At 48.8% G+C, this 16,047-nt stretch overlaps 1 protein-coding gene across 1 annotated transcript in view; it reads left to right on the top strand.

Annotated features, from left to right (window-relative positions):
* Positions 1-16,047, top strand: part of LOC139374711 (lipopolysaccharide-responsive and beige-like anchor protein) — a 370,713-nt gene that overhangs the window by 301,796 nt on the left and 52,870 nt on the right. Inside the window, exon 48 of the mRNA XM_071115819.1 lies at positions 6,748-6,915. Coding sequence (XP_070971920.1) covers positions 6,748-6,915 — 168 coding nt within the window. The remainder of the gene's footprint in view (positions 1-6,747; positions 6,916-16,047) is intronic.

Here is a 16,047-nt window from a genome sequence, read left to right as displayed (position 1 = left end):
TAATTATGTCTCTCTCTAGTCTACACAATAATTCTGTCTCTCTCTAGACTACACAACACTTCTGTCTCTCTCTAGTCTACACAACCCTTCTGTCTCTCTAGTCTACACAACACTTCTGTCTCTCTAGTCTACACAACACTTCTGGCTCTCTCTAGTCTACACAACACTTCTGGCTCTCTCTAGTCTACACAACACTTCTCTATCTAGCCTATACAACACTTCTCTCTCTAGTCTACACAACACTTCTGGCTCTCTCTAGTCTACACAACACTTCTGGCTTTCTCTAATCTACACAACACTTCTCTCTCTCTAATCTACACAGCACTTCTCTCTCTCTAGTCTACACAACACTTATGGCTCTCTAGTCTACACAATACTTCTGTCTCTCTCTAGTCTACACAATACTTCAGTCTCTCTAGTCTACACAATACTCCAGTCTCTCTCTAGTCTACACAACACTTCTGGCTCTCTCTAGTCTACACAACACTTCTGGCTTTCTCTAATCTACACAACACTTCTCTCTCTCTAATCTACACAACACTTCTCTCTCTCTAGTCTACACAATAATTATGTCTCTCTCTAGTCTACACAATAATTATGTCTCTCTCTAGACTACACAACACTTCTGTCTCTCTCTAGTCTACACAACACTTCTGTCTCTCTAGTCTACACAACACTTCTGGCTCTCTCTAGTCTACACAACACTTCTGGCTCTCTCTAGTCTACACAACACTTCTGCCTCTCGCTAATCTACACAACACTTCTCTCTCTCTAGTCTACACAACACTTCTGGCTCTCTAGTCTACACAACACTTCTTGTCTCTCTAGTATACACAACACTTCTGACTCTCTCTAGCCTACACAACACTTCTGGCTCTCTAGTCTACACAACACTTCTGGCTCTCTCTAGTCTATACAACACTTCTGGCTCTCTCTAGTCTACACAACACTTCTCTCTCTCTAGTCTACACAACACTTCTGTCTCTCTCTAGTCTACACAACACTTTTGGCTCTCTCTAGTCTACACAACACTTCTGGCTCTCTCTAGTCTACACAACACTTCTGGCTGTCTCTAGTCTACACAACACTTCTGGCTCTCTCTAGTCTACACAACACTTCTCTCTCTCTAGTCTACACAACACTTCTGGCTCCCTCTAGTCTACACAACACTTCTGGCTCCCTCTAGTCTACACAACACTTTTGGCTCTCTCTAGTCTACACAACACTTCTCTCTCTCTAGTCTACACAACACTTCTGGCTCTCTCTAGTCTACACAGCACTTCTGGCTCTCTCTAGTCCACACAACACTTCTGGCTCTCTCTAGTCTACACAACACTTCTCTCTCTCTAGTCTACACAACACTTCTGGCTCCCTCTAGTCTACACAACACTTCTGGCTCCCTCTAGTCTACACAACACTTTTGGCTCTCTCTAGTCTACACAACACTTCTCTCTCTAGCCTACACAACACTTCTCTCTCTAGCCTACACAACACTTCTCTCTCTAGTCTACACAACACTTCTCTCTCTAGTCTACACAACACTTCTGTCTCTCTCTAGTCTACACAACACTTCTCTCTCTCTAGTCTACACAACACTTCTGGCTCTCTCTAGTCTACACAACACTTCTGGCTCTCTCTAGTCTACACAACACTTCTGGCTCTCTCTAGTCTACACAACACGTCTGGCTCTCTCTAGTCTACACAACACTTCTGGCTCTCTCTAGTCTACACAACACTTCTGGCTCTCTCTAGTCTACACAACACTTCTCTCTCTCTAGTCTACACAACACTTCTCTCTCTCTAGTCTACACAACACTTCTCTCTCTAGTCTACACAACACTTCTGGCTCCCTCTAGTCTACACAACACGTCTGGCTCTCTCTAGTCTACACAACACCTCTCTCTCTCTAGTCTACACAACACTTTTGGCTCTCTCTAGTCTACACAACACGTCTCTCTCTCTAGTCTACACAACACTTCTCTCTCTAGTCTACACAACACTTCTCTCTCTAGTCTACACAACACTTCTCTCTCTAGTCTACACAACACTTCTGTCTCTCTCTAGTCTACACAACACTTCTCTCTCTAGTCTACACAACACTTCTCTCTCTCTAGTTTACACAACACTTCTCTCTCTCTAGTCTACACAACACGTCTGGCTATCTCTAGTCTACACAACACTTCTGGCTCTCTCTAGTCTACACAACACTTCTGGCTCTCTCTAGTCTACACAACACTTCTGTCTCTCTCTAGTCTACACAACACTTCTGGCTCTCTCTAGTCTACACAACACTCCTCTATCTAGCCTATACAACACTTCTCTCTCTAGTCTACACAACACTTCTGGCTCTCTCTAGTCTACACAACACTTCTGGCTTCCTCTAATCTACACAACACTTCTCTCTCTCTAATCTACACAGCACTTCTCTCTCTCTAGTCTACACAACACTTCTGGCTCTCTAGTCTACACAATACTTCTGTCTCTCTCTAGTCTACACAATACTTCAGTCTCTCTAGTCTACACAATACTCCAGTCTCTCTCTAGTCTACACAACACTTCTGGCTCTCTCTAGTCTACACAACACTTCTGGCTCTCTCTAGTCTACACAACACTTCTGGCTCTCTAGTTTACACAACACTTCTCTCTCTCTAGTCTACACAACACGTCTGGCTCTCTCTAGTCTACACAACACTTCTGGCTCTCTCTAGTCTACACAACACTTCTGGCTCTCTCTAGTCTACACAACACTTCTGGCTCTCTCTAGTCTACACAACACTTCTGGCTCTCTCTAGTCTACACAACACTTCTGGCTCTCTCTAGTCTACACAACACTTCTCTATCTAGCCTACACAACACTTCTGGCTCTCTCTAGTCTACACAACACTTCTGGCTCTCTCTAGTCTACACAACACTTCTGGCTTTCTCTAATCTACACAACACTTCTCTCTCTCTAGTCTACACAACACTTCTGGCTCTCTAGTCTACACAACACTTCTGGCTCTCTAGTCTACACAATACTTCTGTCTCTCTCTAGTCTACACAATACTTCAGTCTCTCTCTAGTCTACACAACACTTCTGTCTCTCTCTAGTCTACACAACACTTCTGGCTCTCTCTAGTCTACACAACACTTCTGGCTTTCTCTAATCTACACAACACTTCTCTCTCTCTAATCTACACAACACTTCTCTCTCTCTAGTCTACACAATAATTATGTCTCTCTCTAGTCTACACAACACTTCTGTCTCTCTCTAGTCTACACAACCCTTCTGTCTCTCTAGTCTACACAACACTTCTGTCTCTCTAGTCTACACAACACTTCTGGCTCTCTCTAGTCTACACAACACTTATGGCTCTCTCTAGTCTACACAACACTTATGCCTCTCTCTAGTCTACACAACACTTCTGGCTCTCTATAGTCTACACAACACTTCTGGCTCTCTAGTCTACACAACACTTCTGGTCTCTCTAGTATACACAACACTTCTGACTCTCTAGTCTACACAACACTTCTGGCTCTCTCTAGTCTATACAACACTTCTCTCTCTAGTCTACACAATAATTCTGTCTCTCTCTAGTCTACACAATAATTCTGTCTCTCTCTAGTCTACACAACACTTCTGGCTCTCTAGTCTACACAACACTTCTGGCTTTCTAGTCTACACAACACTTCTGTCTCTCTAGTCTACACAACACTTCTGGCTCTCTAGTCTACACAACACCCCTGGCTCTCTAGTCTACACAACACTTCTGTCTCTCTAGTCTACACAACACTTCTGGCTCTCTCTAGTCTACACAACACTTCTGGCTCTCTCTAGTCTACACAACACTTCTGGCTCTCTCTAGTCTACACAACACTTCTGGCTCTCTAGTCTACACAAGACCTATCTCTCTCTAGTCTACACAACACTTCTCTCTCTCTAGTCTACACAACACTTCTCTCTCTCTAGTCTACACAAGACTTCTGGCTCTCTCTAGTCTACGCAAGACTTCTGGCTCTCTCTAGTCTACGCAAGACTTCTGGCTCTGACAAAGAATGTTTTTTAGATGAAGGAAAGATCTTTATCTTAATGAAGAAGGGTTTTTAATATACTACTTTTAGCAAAAATTGTCATCTTTAATTTACTATCTGTAGAAACTACGAGGATAGAAAGGTTCAGAAACGTTGTCAAACATCACAGCACAGTTGATAATATATGGCAAAGGGCGGTTGAGGGCAGCTGAAGGATGGGATTAAAATCAAACAAAAGAGAACTATTGTAAAATACACTGCCTCCCCCCCACACACACAATTTTTTTAAAATAAAAAATAAATTAAAGAGATGGTTCTCCCACAGCCGTTTTGCTTGTTGATCAAACATGTCTGGGAGAACACAGGGTAGATTTGCCAATGGGCCTCTCTTTTAGCAGCACAGACTGAGAGGCTTTGAAAGACACACCACAGAGCTAGTTCACTATACCTCCGCAGGCACTACCAAACGCTCCTTGAATCACTGATGAGAGAGGGGATTTCTAGGCACTACCAAACGATTGCATCTCAGTCAGAGACAGACACAATATTATTCCCCTCTCCCTTTCCCCAAATGCTAGATCCTCATTACCATAAAGGCGGGCCTCTGGAGAGGGTGCTGAAATAACACAGGCTGTTCTTTGTTTCCCTGCCTTGATTGACAAGAGATTGCAGCACGCATTAAATGGCCATCAGACTCTGCATTAGTTTAGAAACAGAGGGAGCAGGGCCCCGTCAAAGGTCAGGCCTAGCGCATAATGAACTGCTCTCTCTCTGTCACACACACACACACCGGTCCCCCATCGGCCCCCAGTCAGCTTGTCATTAAGAGGCCTGTCCTGGATTCTAATAGACATGTAGCCCTAATAAAATGAATCACTCTCTGACACAGAGCTTTGAACGTATTAACATAAGTGTGTTTATGTCGGAGGAAATGCAGACAAAAAGCCTGGACTCTGCACCTAAGGAGGCTCCAGGGATGCTCTGTTCCAGGGATTCTCTGTTCCAGGGGTGCTCTGTTCCAGGGGTGCTCTGTTCCAGGGGTGCTCTGTTTGGTCTTATTGTTAATAATTACTCCCAAAACATTGATATTCTCTCATATTTTATTGTGTGTTTTAAAGGGGGAAAATAATTGAGCTATCTGTGGCTACTAATTTCACCATGTTTCCAGGTTGCCAAACTATAATTGCAGAAGTATAATTGTTGAACATTTACAAAAAGAACCATGACGTATAATAACCATAAACCTATTCACACAATTTGTTGTGCACTTATATAACAAATGTTCCCAGTCCTCATTTAAATAGTGTTCTTCCTCCACTCCACTTCCCAGCTTGCATCCCAATGTTGGTACTTTATTCCCTAGTTAGTGCACTCATTTTGACCCGGGCCCATAGGGCGATATATGTATATAGTGAACATGGTTACATTTAGGACGCAGACCCAGTTCCACATTAAAACCCAGAGACCTTTCAATGCTCTGCTGCCCCAGGGCCTTTTCTCTCTCTCCTTGACACCGACCAATTTATTGATGTTGTTTCCACGGCTCATAAAGTCATTATACAAGAGCTTTCACAGTTTACCATCAGGCTGAGGCTCGATCACCCCGTCAGGGGGAGATGTCATGATGGCAGACAGGCAGTAGACATCTAGCTGTTCGCTTTCTCTTTTTCTCGCTCACCTCCTCTCTCTCTCTGTCTGAATCTCGTTCTTTCCCCATTTCTGTCTTTCTCTCTCTCTCTCTCTCTCTCGCGCGCTCTCTCTCTCTGCCGTTCCTCCCTGATTGAAAGTTATAATTAAGAGAGTGAGAGAGAATTTGAAGGAAAATTAGCTGTCAGAAAGTCACATTTAAGTGAGTGATGGGCCAGCCCCGGCTGTAAACATTTAAATGATATAAATTGCCATTTAAGTGTACCGGTTTAATGTTTTGTCACAGAATTAATGTGCCACAAGGCAGCAATGACAATCAAGGCCTCCTCATTCTAATTTGGAACGCGTTTAGAAGCCTTTGTTGTTGCCGTGCCGACAGCTTTTCCAGAAATTAACACAATCGCTGTTTTTATGACAAACCATAAATGTTTTCCGTTCTTTGCCAGCTAATGAGTAGAACAACAGCTTGTATCTCAATGTTATGGTGAGACAGAGACATTCCAAAGCACCGCTATATACATTATCTCGTCTCGTCGTCCCACGAAAGGGGAAGAAGAGTCCAAAATGAGTCCCCAACGTCCTACTAGAACGGAGTGTTCTCATGTTTCATGTTTTCACACGATTAGCATTGGAGCATTTTCTTCATTATGCAGATGATAGTCAGTGCTGCTATCTGCTATTGAAATGACTTTGAACAAGTTCTGCTTTGAGTTGCAGCTTTTTGTGGGGGTTGCGGGAGTGGAGTAAGCGTTCTGGAATTACAACAATTAGAGGCGAACATAATTTGCAGTCTTGCAGTTTAGCAGGTCTACTGTATCTGCTCATAATGCTTCAGTAGACCTGTATAAATGGTCATTTGACTTTGTCTAATCCCCTCTTGGTTCTCTGGCTTATGAGTGACCTCAATCAATAATTTGTAAGGATTCCCTACCTCCTATTATTGATATAATCTTGGGGTCCTCTTGTACCACTCTATCTATCCAAATCCCCTCTAACCATGAGTCCTCGCTGCCTCACTCTGCTCAATAACCCTTTCGTTTAGCCCAATCCCCTCTAACCATGGCTCCTCCTCTCCTCCTGTCTTCCCAGGCTCTGGAGAGTGAGTTTGTGTCGTGCCAGCTGCACCAGTGGATCGACCTGATCTTTGGCTACAAGCAGCAGGGTCCTGAGGCCACCAGGTCTCTCAACGTCTTCTACTACCTGACCTATGAAGGGACCATCAACCTCAGCTCCATCACCGACCCCATGCTCAGAGAGGTGATGTAACACACACACACACACACACACACAGAGTTGACGTGACGTTTTTCTGCGTATTATTTGTTATAATATTATATTATTTGTCTTTTCCATCTCTAAAATCCCCTGCTGGACATGAATTACTCCACGGTATCACACAGAACCATTAAAGCTCTTAACTTGGATGTTGAATCCAATTCAATTAAAGTCCATTAGCATCAGCAAAAGGTATAATCCTCTGACATTATTGACGCTGTTATTTGTGTTCCATTCAACAGCAGGGCTGTGTGGTAAGTAAGTACGATTCAGTCATGTTGAGTTGCTGAACCCAGCAGTCTTTCATCTCCAGCACTGGGATCCCACTGAAAGCTATATGAAGTGCTCCACTTTAAGGTCTGAGAAAGCCCTTAAAAATCGGGAGTGTGTTTGTGTTTTTCTCGCTCTGCTTTCATTCATTATTCATCCTCCCTTCACTTTGAACCAACAGGCAGGCAGCCTCTCCCTCTCTCCCCACAGCAGCAACACGGTACACCAATATAGCAATAAACCACGGCTAGCCCGCTAGCTTACAGCGCTAACTCTCTCATTGACACACTAACAAATCTGGGGCAGGCGAACAGGATGCTGACCCCACAACTAGAGTGTGACTTCTCGTCTAAAACGGTGCCACTGAAGTGTAACTCAGAGTGCCAGACATGGCAGCCAGCCACTGAGACAGCCTCATCTGGCCCAGAGGGCACTGTGTGTGTACTGTGCCGGGACCATACCAGTATGGTGATACTCGTTAGTATGGGGGTAAGGGAACACAACACATGGCGGGTTGAACTGGTTTAGAAATCAGCTCTAATGTTGGAAACAAACATCATGATGTCATCCAGAGTCACATGTATTTATTTTCTAAGCTGTAGTACAATATGTTACATACAGCAGGTTTTTAAAGGACCAAAGAGATTGGTCTGCTTCATTTTTGTCATGGAAAAAAGAACCTACCGTCCTGGCTCTAATAACCTCCAGAGATAACACAACGAGAGCTGGTCAACATAACCTCCTATATAATGCAATATGTATTTCATTGAATGTATTTCATTTCACTCTGAAGCCCCAAACAAATGATCCGTAAACAAATATCCTAATTGCTCTGATATCACAATTACTTATGTTGTGTTGAATATCATCTCATGACACTATTATGACGTTCAGTTGGAATAAAGTGTATACATTTGAAATGAACAACATTACCCGTTCACCAACCAAAACCAACCTCCCTCAGAACTTTTACTATCAGAGTCCTGGCCAGAAAATCACCATCTTGACATCGGCGTTCAACCAGGACACACAGTAGGGCGATAGTAGTCATCATTTCCAGCAGTACACTCACTGTGGAACCGTGTTAGAGGTTGATTAGTGTCCGTGGGTGTTCCGCTGAAGGTCAAAGTGACTCAACTGTTCCGTTAGCTAGCTCTGGGACGTTTTGCTCAGGCTAATGTACAAGAGGACCCATCTTCAGAGTCACCCTCTTCATTCAATTCCCAGCTGACGTTTATAAAGGCGTTTGATGTTGGAAACTTGCTGGGCATAGGTCACCTATATACTTGCCCATACTACAATGTTATGGCATATAGGCATGTGATTATGTGGGGCCACTGGCAAGGCCAATCTTCTTCAGGGGCGCTGGTCCGTATCTGATGAAGTCTCTATATTCTGTACATTTAAAGGACGGAGGAAGACCCCCTCTGCAGCGAGGCTACGGTCATGTGATTTACTCAACCACTCGACAAGCTGCATCTGGATGGAAAACATGCTGTTTTTATGCAAATAAATGCATCACAGTAACCACATAACCGCACTTCGTTTTGAATGAAGGGAAATGAATAACCGAGGATGTCCTTGGCGTGTTGTCTGGTTTGTGGGGGTTGTGTGACAACTCAAGGCAGGTTCCTGTTTGCGTGGGTATGTTTAATTTATACTCGTATTACGTGAAAGCTGTAAAAATGCAGACTGTTCCCGTCTGTGTATTGTCACTGGTGTGCGACGGCCGTGAGATTTTCCATAATCACAGACAAAGGACAGCGTGAGATGGATTGAGAGGGCAGGGGGGGGGGAAGAGGGAGAGGGAGAGAGAGAGAGAGGGAGGGCGGGAGAGAGAGGGAGGGCGGGAGAGAGAGGGAGGGCGGGAGAGAGAGGGAGGGCGGGAGAGAGAGGGAAGGCGGGAGAGAGAGGGAGGGCGGGAGAGGGCGAGAGGGCAGGAGAGGGAGAGAGCGAGAGAGGGCAGGAGAGGGCAGGAGAGGGAGAGAGCGAGAGAGGGCAGGAGAGGGAGAGAGCGAGAGAGGGCAGGAGAGGGAGAGAGCGAGAGAGCGAGAGAGGGCAGGAGAGCGAGAGAGGAGAGGGAGAGAGCGAGAGAGGGCAGGAGAGGGAGAGAGGGCAGGAGAGGGAGAGAGCGAGAGAGGGCAGGAGAGAGGGAGAGAGCGAGAGAGGGCAGGAGAGAGGGCAGGAGAGGGAGGGAGAGAGCGAGAGAGGGCAGGAGAGGGAGGGAGAGAGCGAGAGAGGGCAGGAGAGGGAGGGAGAGAGCGAGAGAGGGCAGGAGAGGGAGGGAGAGAGCGAGAGAGGGCAGGAGAGGGAGGGAGAGAGCGAGAGAGGGCAGGAGAGGGAGGGAGAGGGCAGGAGAGGGAGGGAGAGGGAGGGAGAGAGGGCAGGAGAGGGAGGGAGAGAGCGAGAGAGGACAGGAGAGGGAGGTAGAGAGCGAGAGAGGGCAGGAGAGGGAGGTAGAGAGCGAGAGAGGGCAGGAGATGGAGGACAGGGAGAGAGAGAGAGGGAGGACAGAGAGAGAGAGAGGGAGGAGGAGAGAGAGGGAGGACAGGAGAGAGAGAGAGAGGAGAGGACAGGAGAGAGAGAGAGGGAGGAGAGAGAGGGAGAGGGAGGACAGGAGAGAGAGAGGGAGAGGGAGGACAGGAGAGAGAGAGGGAGAGGGAGGACAGGAGAGAGAGAGAGAGAGGGAGAGGGAGGACAGGAGAGAGAGAGAGAGGGAGAGGGAGGACAGGAGAGAGAGAGGGAGAGGGAGGAGAGAGAGGGGGAGAGGGAGGACAGGAGAGAGAGAGGGAGAGGGAGGACAGGAGAGAGAGAGAGAGGGAGGACAGGAGAGAGAGAGAGGGAGGACAGGAGAGAGAGAGAGGGAGGACAGGAGAGAGAGAGGGAGGACAGGAGAGAGAGAGAGAGAGAGAGGAGAGGGAGAGAGAGAGAGAGAGGACAGGAGAGAGAGAGAGGGAGGACAGGAGAGAGAGAGAGGGAGGGCAGGAGAGAGAGAGGGAGGGCAGGAGAGAGAGAGGGAGGGCAGGAGAGAGAGAGGGAGGGCACGAGAGAGAGAGGGAGGGCAGGGAGAGAGAGAGAGAGAGAGGGCAGGAGAGAGAGAGAGAGGGCAGAGAGAGAGAGAGAGGGCAGGAGAGAGAGAGAGAGAGGGCAGAGAGAGAGAGAGAGAGAGGGTAGGAGAGAGAGAGAGAGGGCAGGAGAGAGAGAGAGGGCAGGAGAGAGAGAGAGAGGGCAGGAGAGAGAGAGAGAGGGCAGGAGAGAGAGAGAGAGGGCAGGAGAGAGAGAGAGAGGGCAGGAGAGAGAGAGAGGGCAGGAGAGAGAGAGAGAGGGCAGGAGAGAGAGAGAGAGGGCAGGAGAGAGAGAGAGAGGGCAGGAGAGAGAGAGAGAGGGCAGGAGAGAGAGAGAGAGAGGGCAGGAGAGAGAGAGGGCAGGAGAGAGAGAGAGGGAGGACAGGAGAGAGCGAGAGAGAGGGAGGACAGGAGAGAGCGAGAGAGAGGGAGGACAGGAGAGAGAGAGAGGGAGGGCAGGAGAGAGAGGTAGAGAGCGAGAGAGGGCAGGAGAGGGAGGACAGGAGATAGAGAGAGAGAGGGAGGACAGGAGAGAGAGAGAGGGAGGACAGGAGAGAGAGAGAGGGAGGACAGGAGAGAGAGAGAGGGAGGACAGGAGAGAGAGAGAGAGAGGACAGGAGAGAGAGAGAGGGAGGACAGGAAAGAGAGGGAGAGGGAGGACAGGAGAGAGAGAGGGAGAGGGAGGACAGGAGAGAGAGAGGGAGAGGGAGGACAGGAGAGAGAGAGGGAGAGGGAGGACAGGAGAGAAAGAGGGAGAGGGAGGAGAGAGAGAGAGAGAGGGAGAGGGAGGACAGGAGAGAGAGAGGGAGAGGGAGGAGAGAGAGGGGGAGAGGGAGGACAGGAGAGAGAGAGGGAGAGGGAGGACAGGAGAGAGAGAGAGGGAGGACAGGAGAGAGAGAGAGGGAGGACAGGAGAGAGAGAGAGGGAGGACAGGAGAGAGAGAGGGAGGACAGGAGAGAGAGAGAGAGAGAGAGAGAGAGAGGGAGGACAGAAGAGAGAGGACAGGAGAGAGAGAGAGGGAGGACAGGAGAGAGAGAGAGGGAGGGCAGGAGAGAGAGAGGGAGGGCAGGAGAGAGAGAGAGAGGGAGGGCAGGAGAGAGAGAGGGAGGGCAGGAGAGAGAGAGGGAGGGCAGGAGAGAGAGAGGGAGGGCAGGAGAGAGAGAGAGAGGGCAGGAGAGAGAGAGAGAGGGCAGGAGAGAGAGAGAGAGGGCAGGAGAGAGAGAGAGGGCAGGAGAGAGAGAGAGAGGGCAGGAGAGAGAGAGAGAGAGGGCAGGGAGAGAGAGAGAGAGGGCAGGAGAGAGAGAGAGAGGGCAGGAAAGAGAGAGAGAGGGCAGGAGAGAGAGAGAGAGAGGGCAGGAGAGAGAGAGAGGGAGGACAGGAGAGAGCGAGAGAGAGGGAGGGAGAGAGGGAGGGCAGGAGAGAGAGAGAGGGAGGGCAGGAGAGAGAGAGAGGGAGGGCAGGAGAGAGAGAGAGGGAGGGCAGGAGAGAGAGAGAGAGGGCAGGAGAGAGAGAGAGAGGGCAGGAGAGAGAGAGAGAGGGAGCAGGAGAGAGAGAGAGGGAGGGCAGGAGAGAGAGAGGGGGAGGGCAGGATAGAGAGAGAGGGGGAGGGCAGGAGAGAGAGAGAGGGGGATGGCAGGAGAGAGAGAGAGAGAGAGGCCAGGAGAGAGAGAGAGAGGGCAGGCGAGAGAGAGAGAGAGGGCAGGAGAGAGAGGGCAGGAAAGAGCGAGAGAGAGGGCAGGAGAGAGCGAGAGAGAGGGCAGGAGAGAGCGAGAGAGAGGGCAAGAGAGAGAGAGAGGAGAGAGGGCAGGAGAGAGAGAGAGAGACAGGGCAAGAGAGAGAGGGAGAGGGTGGGCAGGAGACAGAGAGGGAGAGGGAGGGCAGGAGACAGAGAGAGAGAGGGCAATAGAAGGGGAACCTGTGTACCAGTACTCTCTGTCCCGGTGCAGTAAAAGGTGGTAGTCTTAATGTGGCATTAGTCAACACAGAGAAGAGGAAGTGGAAGAAGAGAGCTGATGTTCTCTCGCTGATGGAGGGAGAGCATGACCAGGAAGCAGTCCCCGTCTGGGAAAACATGGCAACGGTCTCCGCAGCGTTCCCTAATCTGCCTTGAGACATTCCAAATGCTCAGCTAGAACCCACCCCCTCCTCTACCCCATTCCACCCTCCACTGTACCATGGCTTGGCCTGTGTAGACTGTAGGCCTCTGGGGCAGGGTGCCTCTCTTCCAGCTGTCCCTCCCTACCCTTTCCCTCACTACCCTGTCCCTCCCTACCCTGTCCCTCTCTCTCCTGTCCCTCTCTCTCCTGTCCCTCTCTCTCCTGTCCCACCCTACCCTTTCCCTCACTACCCTGTCCCTCCCTACCCTGTACCTCCCTACCCTGCCCCTCCATAACCTGTCCCTCTCTCTCCTGTCCCTCCCTCCCTACCCTGTCCCTTCCCCTCCACCATTACCCGTCCTCCATTGCCTGTTCTGACACAAACCAGCCCCGGAAGGCCTAGCCCAGACCTGGACCAGACCAGACCAGGACCACGGCTGAAACAGTTGTCACGCCATAGTGGCGGTCTCCCTTGGTGCTACCCCCCTCCATCCCAACCTCCACCCCCCTTGGCCCCTGGCCCTGACACGGCCCAGACTAGCAACCCATTTCTGCCTCCTCCACAGGCCTGCTTCCTCACAAACACTGAGGGGCTGAGGCTGGCTACGGCTCGGGGCTGGAGACGCACTGCTGGTGTATTTGACTAAGTAAAACTAACGCCGGGCTTCAGTCGTGTGTGTGGAGAAACCTCCCCAGCTGATTGGACTCAGGGAGGAGGGTGACAACAAACTCTTTCTTAGACTCACTCACTTTCCTCCCTCTCTTCATTCATGTGTATGTGTGTTCATGCAATACACCTCCAATCTCTCTCTCTCTCTCTCTCTCTCGCTCTCTCTCTCTCTTCAATCGTTCTCTCTTTTGCTCACACACACACACACACTTTATCTGCTCTCTCTCTGATGGCACCATGCTGTGCGGGGTGTGGATTTATTCATTCTCCTGATCATCAGAGCAGCTCCAAGGTAAATAGTGGGTGTCAGAGATCCAATTTACCGTCCGGTTGTATTAACCATGCACCATGCCACTGGCCATGCCTGGGTAATGGGCCTCTAGCAGGGGAAATGACCGACCACAGCCCCCCTCTCCCCACTGGTCCTGGTAATGAATCTGCATGCGTGGGTGGGTAGGTGGTGGGCTCAAGCACATCTGGATGGGAATGAGGTGATAAATCAGCGTTTGCCCTCGGTGCCCGCCATGCGATGCTCCAGTCACTGAGCATGAAGGGCAGCTGAATGGCAGGGGATGAGGAGGAGGAGGTACGGAGCGTGTTCTGTTGTCCTCTATAGAGGCCGCAGGGAGAGACCATACTGTACACACAGTCCAGTTCACGATCTGATGGAAGTGGACTGTATCATCGTATACTAATACAAGAGATTTTATCATATTTTTGGTTGTTAAAATGTGATATCGGAGAAATGTTTATATATATATATAAAATGATGATTTGGTATTTAATATGTATATTATAATATAGGGATATATATGGTAAAGCTCTTGCCAAATGTATTTTGGATGAACACGACAGACCACAGCTAATTACACCGGCACAGATGTTCATAGTGGTCCTGACGGACTACCCCTCACACCCCAGGCTCACACACTTTGATCAATCACCTCCATTTAATCCTCCTGCTGGACCTGTGCCAAGCTACTAGGCTAGCTAGAGCTAGCGGCTGCAAACAACACTCACATTCACGCCGCGGACAAATACTGAAAGGGGTTCTTATTGTGTCATCAACATTTCTATGCAAGTCTGAAATCGTCTTGTAAAAGTCCTCTTTAGTTCCCCTTCATCAAACAGTGATGCTGTAAAGACATTGGGTTAGCTAGCTAGCGCTTATCGCCATCTTGCCCTGACTCCCATTCCAGTGATGTAATGACTTGGGCTTTTCCTAGAACCCCTACATGCATTCTCTGGTATTTCAAGATCCTCTTAGTGACTGTAGGACTGTGTCCCAAATGGAACCCTATTCTCAAATGGCACCCTATACAGTGCACTCCTTTTGACCAGGGCCCTATGTAGGGAATAGTGTACTATTTGGAACACACCCTAGATCATCTGTTTGTAATCGATGGCCCAGTCTAATGGTCCCAGGAGTGGATTTACACTAAATAAAGAGGGAGGGACAGATCCCATTGTTCTCCTCAGCTGTGAGAGGAGTGGGGGATCAAAGCTTGAATGGCAGAGAAAAGAAGGGTGGGGGAGAGAAAGGGAGAGCGAAGGAAAGAGAGGGGGAGGTAAGAGGCAGGGAGACAGACTGGGAGAGAGCGAGAGGGAGAGGGAGGGAGAGAGAGGGAACCAAAGCCCTGGGTTTTCTGACGCTCACATATCAACTGGCGTCGGTGGAGGCCTTGAGTCTAGGCCGGGAGATTTTCTCATACCTGTTAGAGATTAGGACCATCTTTTTTTTTTACTACACTGGGATCCTCCACAAAAGCTGGAAGGTAGGATGGCAGGCAGAGGCTGGGGAGTATAGGTCTGATCTGAAATGACTTCCACTTCCCTATGTAGTGACTTCTGACCAGAGTACAAATAGGGGTCTGGTCAAAAAAAAGTGCACTACATAGGAAATAGGGTGCCATTTCACATGAATCCCTCGTATTAGTATACATTAAGTATAGTCTGAGTCTATGGGCTTAACTGAGGCTTAACTCTCTTTTTCTTTCTTTCTCTCTCTCTCTCTCTAGTCTCTCTCTCTCTAGTCTCTCTCTCTCTAGTCTCTCTCTCTCTAGTCTCTCTCTCTCTCTCTCTCTCTCTCTCTCTCTCTCTCTCTCTAGTCTCTCTAGTCTCTCTCTCTCTCTCTCTCTCTCTAGTCTCTCACTCTCTAGTCTCTCTCTCTCTCTCTCTAGTCTCTCTCTCTCTAGTCTCTCTCTCTCTCTCTCTAGTCTTTCTCTCTCTCTCTAGTCTTTCTCTCTCTCTCTAGTCTCTCTAGTCTCTCTAGTCTCTCTGTCTCTCTAGTGTCTCTCTCTCTCTAGTCTCTCTCTCTCTAGTCTCTCTCTCTCTCTAGTCTCTCTCTCTCTAGTCTCTCTCTAGTCTCTCTGTCTCTCTAGTGTCTCTCTCTCTCTAGTCTTTCTCTTTCTCTCTCTCTCTTTCTCTCTCTAGTCTCTCTAGTCTATGTATCTCTTGTCTCTCTCTCTCTAGTCCCTCTCTAGTCTCTCTCTCTAGTCCCTCTCTAGTCTCTCTCTCTAGTCTCTCTGTCTAGTCTCTCTCCCTCTCTCTCTCTCTCCCTCTCTCTCTCTAGTCTCTCTCCCTCTCTCTCTCTAGTCTCTCTCCCTCTCTCTCTCTCTCTCTCTCTAGTCTCTCTCTAGTCTCTCTCGTCTCTGGTTAGTTTCAGACAATAGGGATAAGCAGTGCCGTTCACAGCAACGTTTTCTCATGAAAATCCCATCTGCAGTCAGTACAGGCCTTCTCAATGAGATCACTCCCAGAGTCCAGGCCAACCCCCGGCTCAGACTCAACCACTGCAGTCTCACATAGTGCTCTTCTCCACACTCACTCTCTCACACGCAGTCACACACAGTCAGATTGCACGGCGCAGCAGTCTCTCACTTAACCTCTCTTTCCTGCCCAACATCTTTCTTTCTGTCCCTCTCTCCCTCTCGCTCTCTCTCTCAATTAAATTTCAATTTAAGGGTCTTTATTGGCATGGGAAACATATATGTTATCATTGCCAAAGCAAGTG

The sequence above is a fragment of the Oncorhynchus clarkii genome, chromosome 19, assembly GCF_045791955.1.
Source record: "Oncorhynchus clarkii lewisi isolate Uvic-CL-2024 chromosome 19, UVic_Ocla_1.0, whole genome shotgun sequence".
In the NCBI taxonomy this organism is placed as follows: domain Eukaryota; kingdom Metazoa; phylum Chordata; class Actinopteri; order Salmoniformes; family Salmonidae; genus Oncorhynchus; species Oncorhynchus clarkii.
This window is presented reverse-complemented; position numbering and strand designations above follow the sequence as displayed.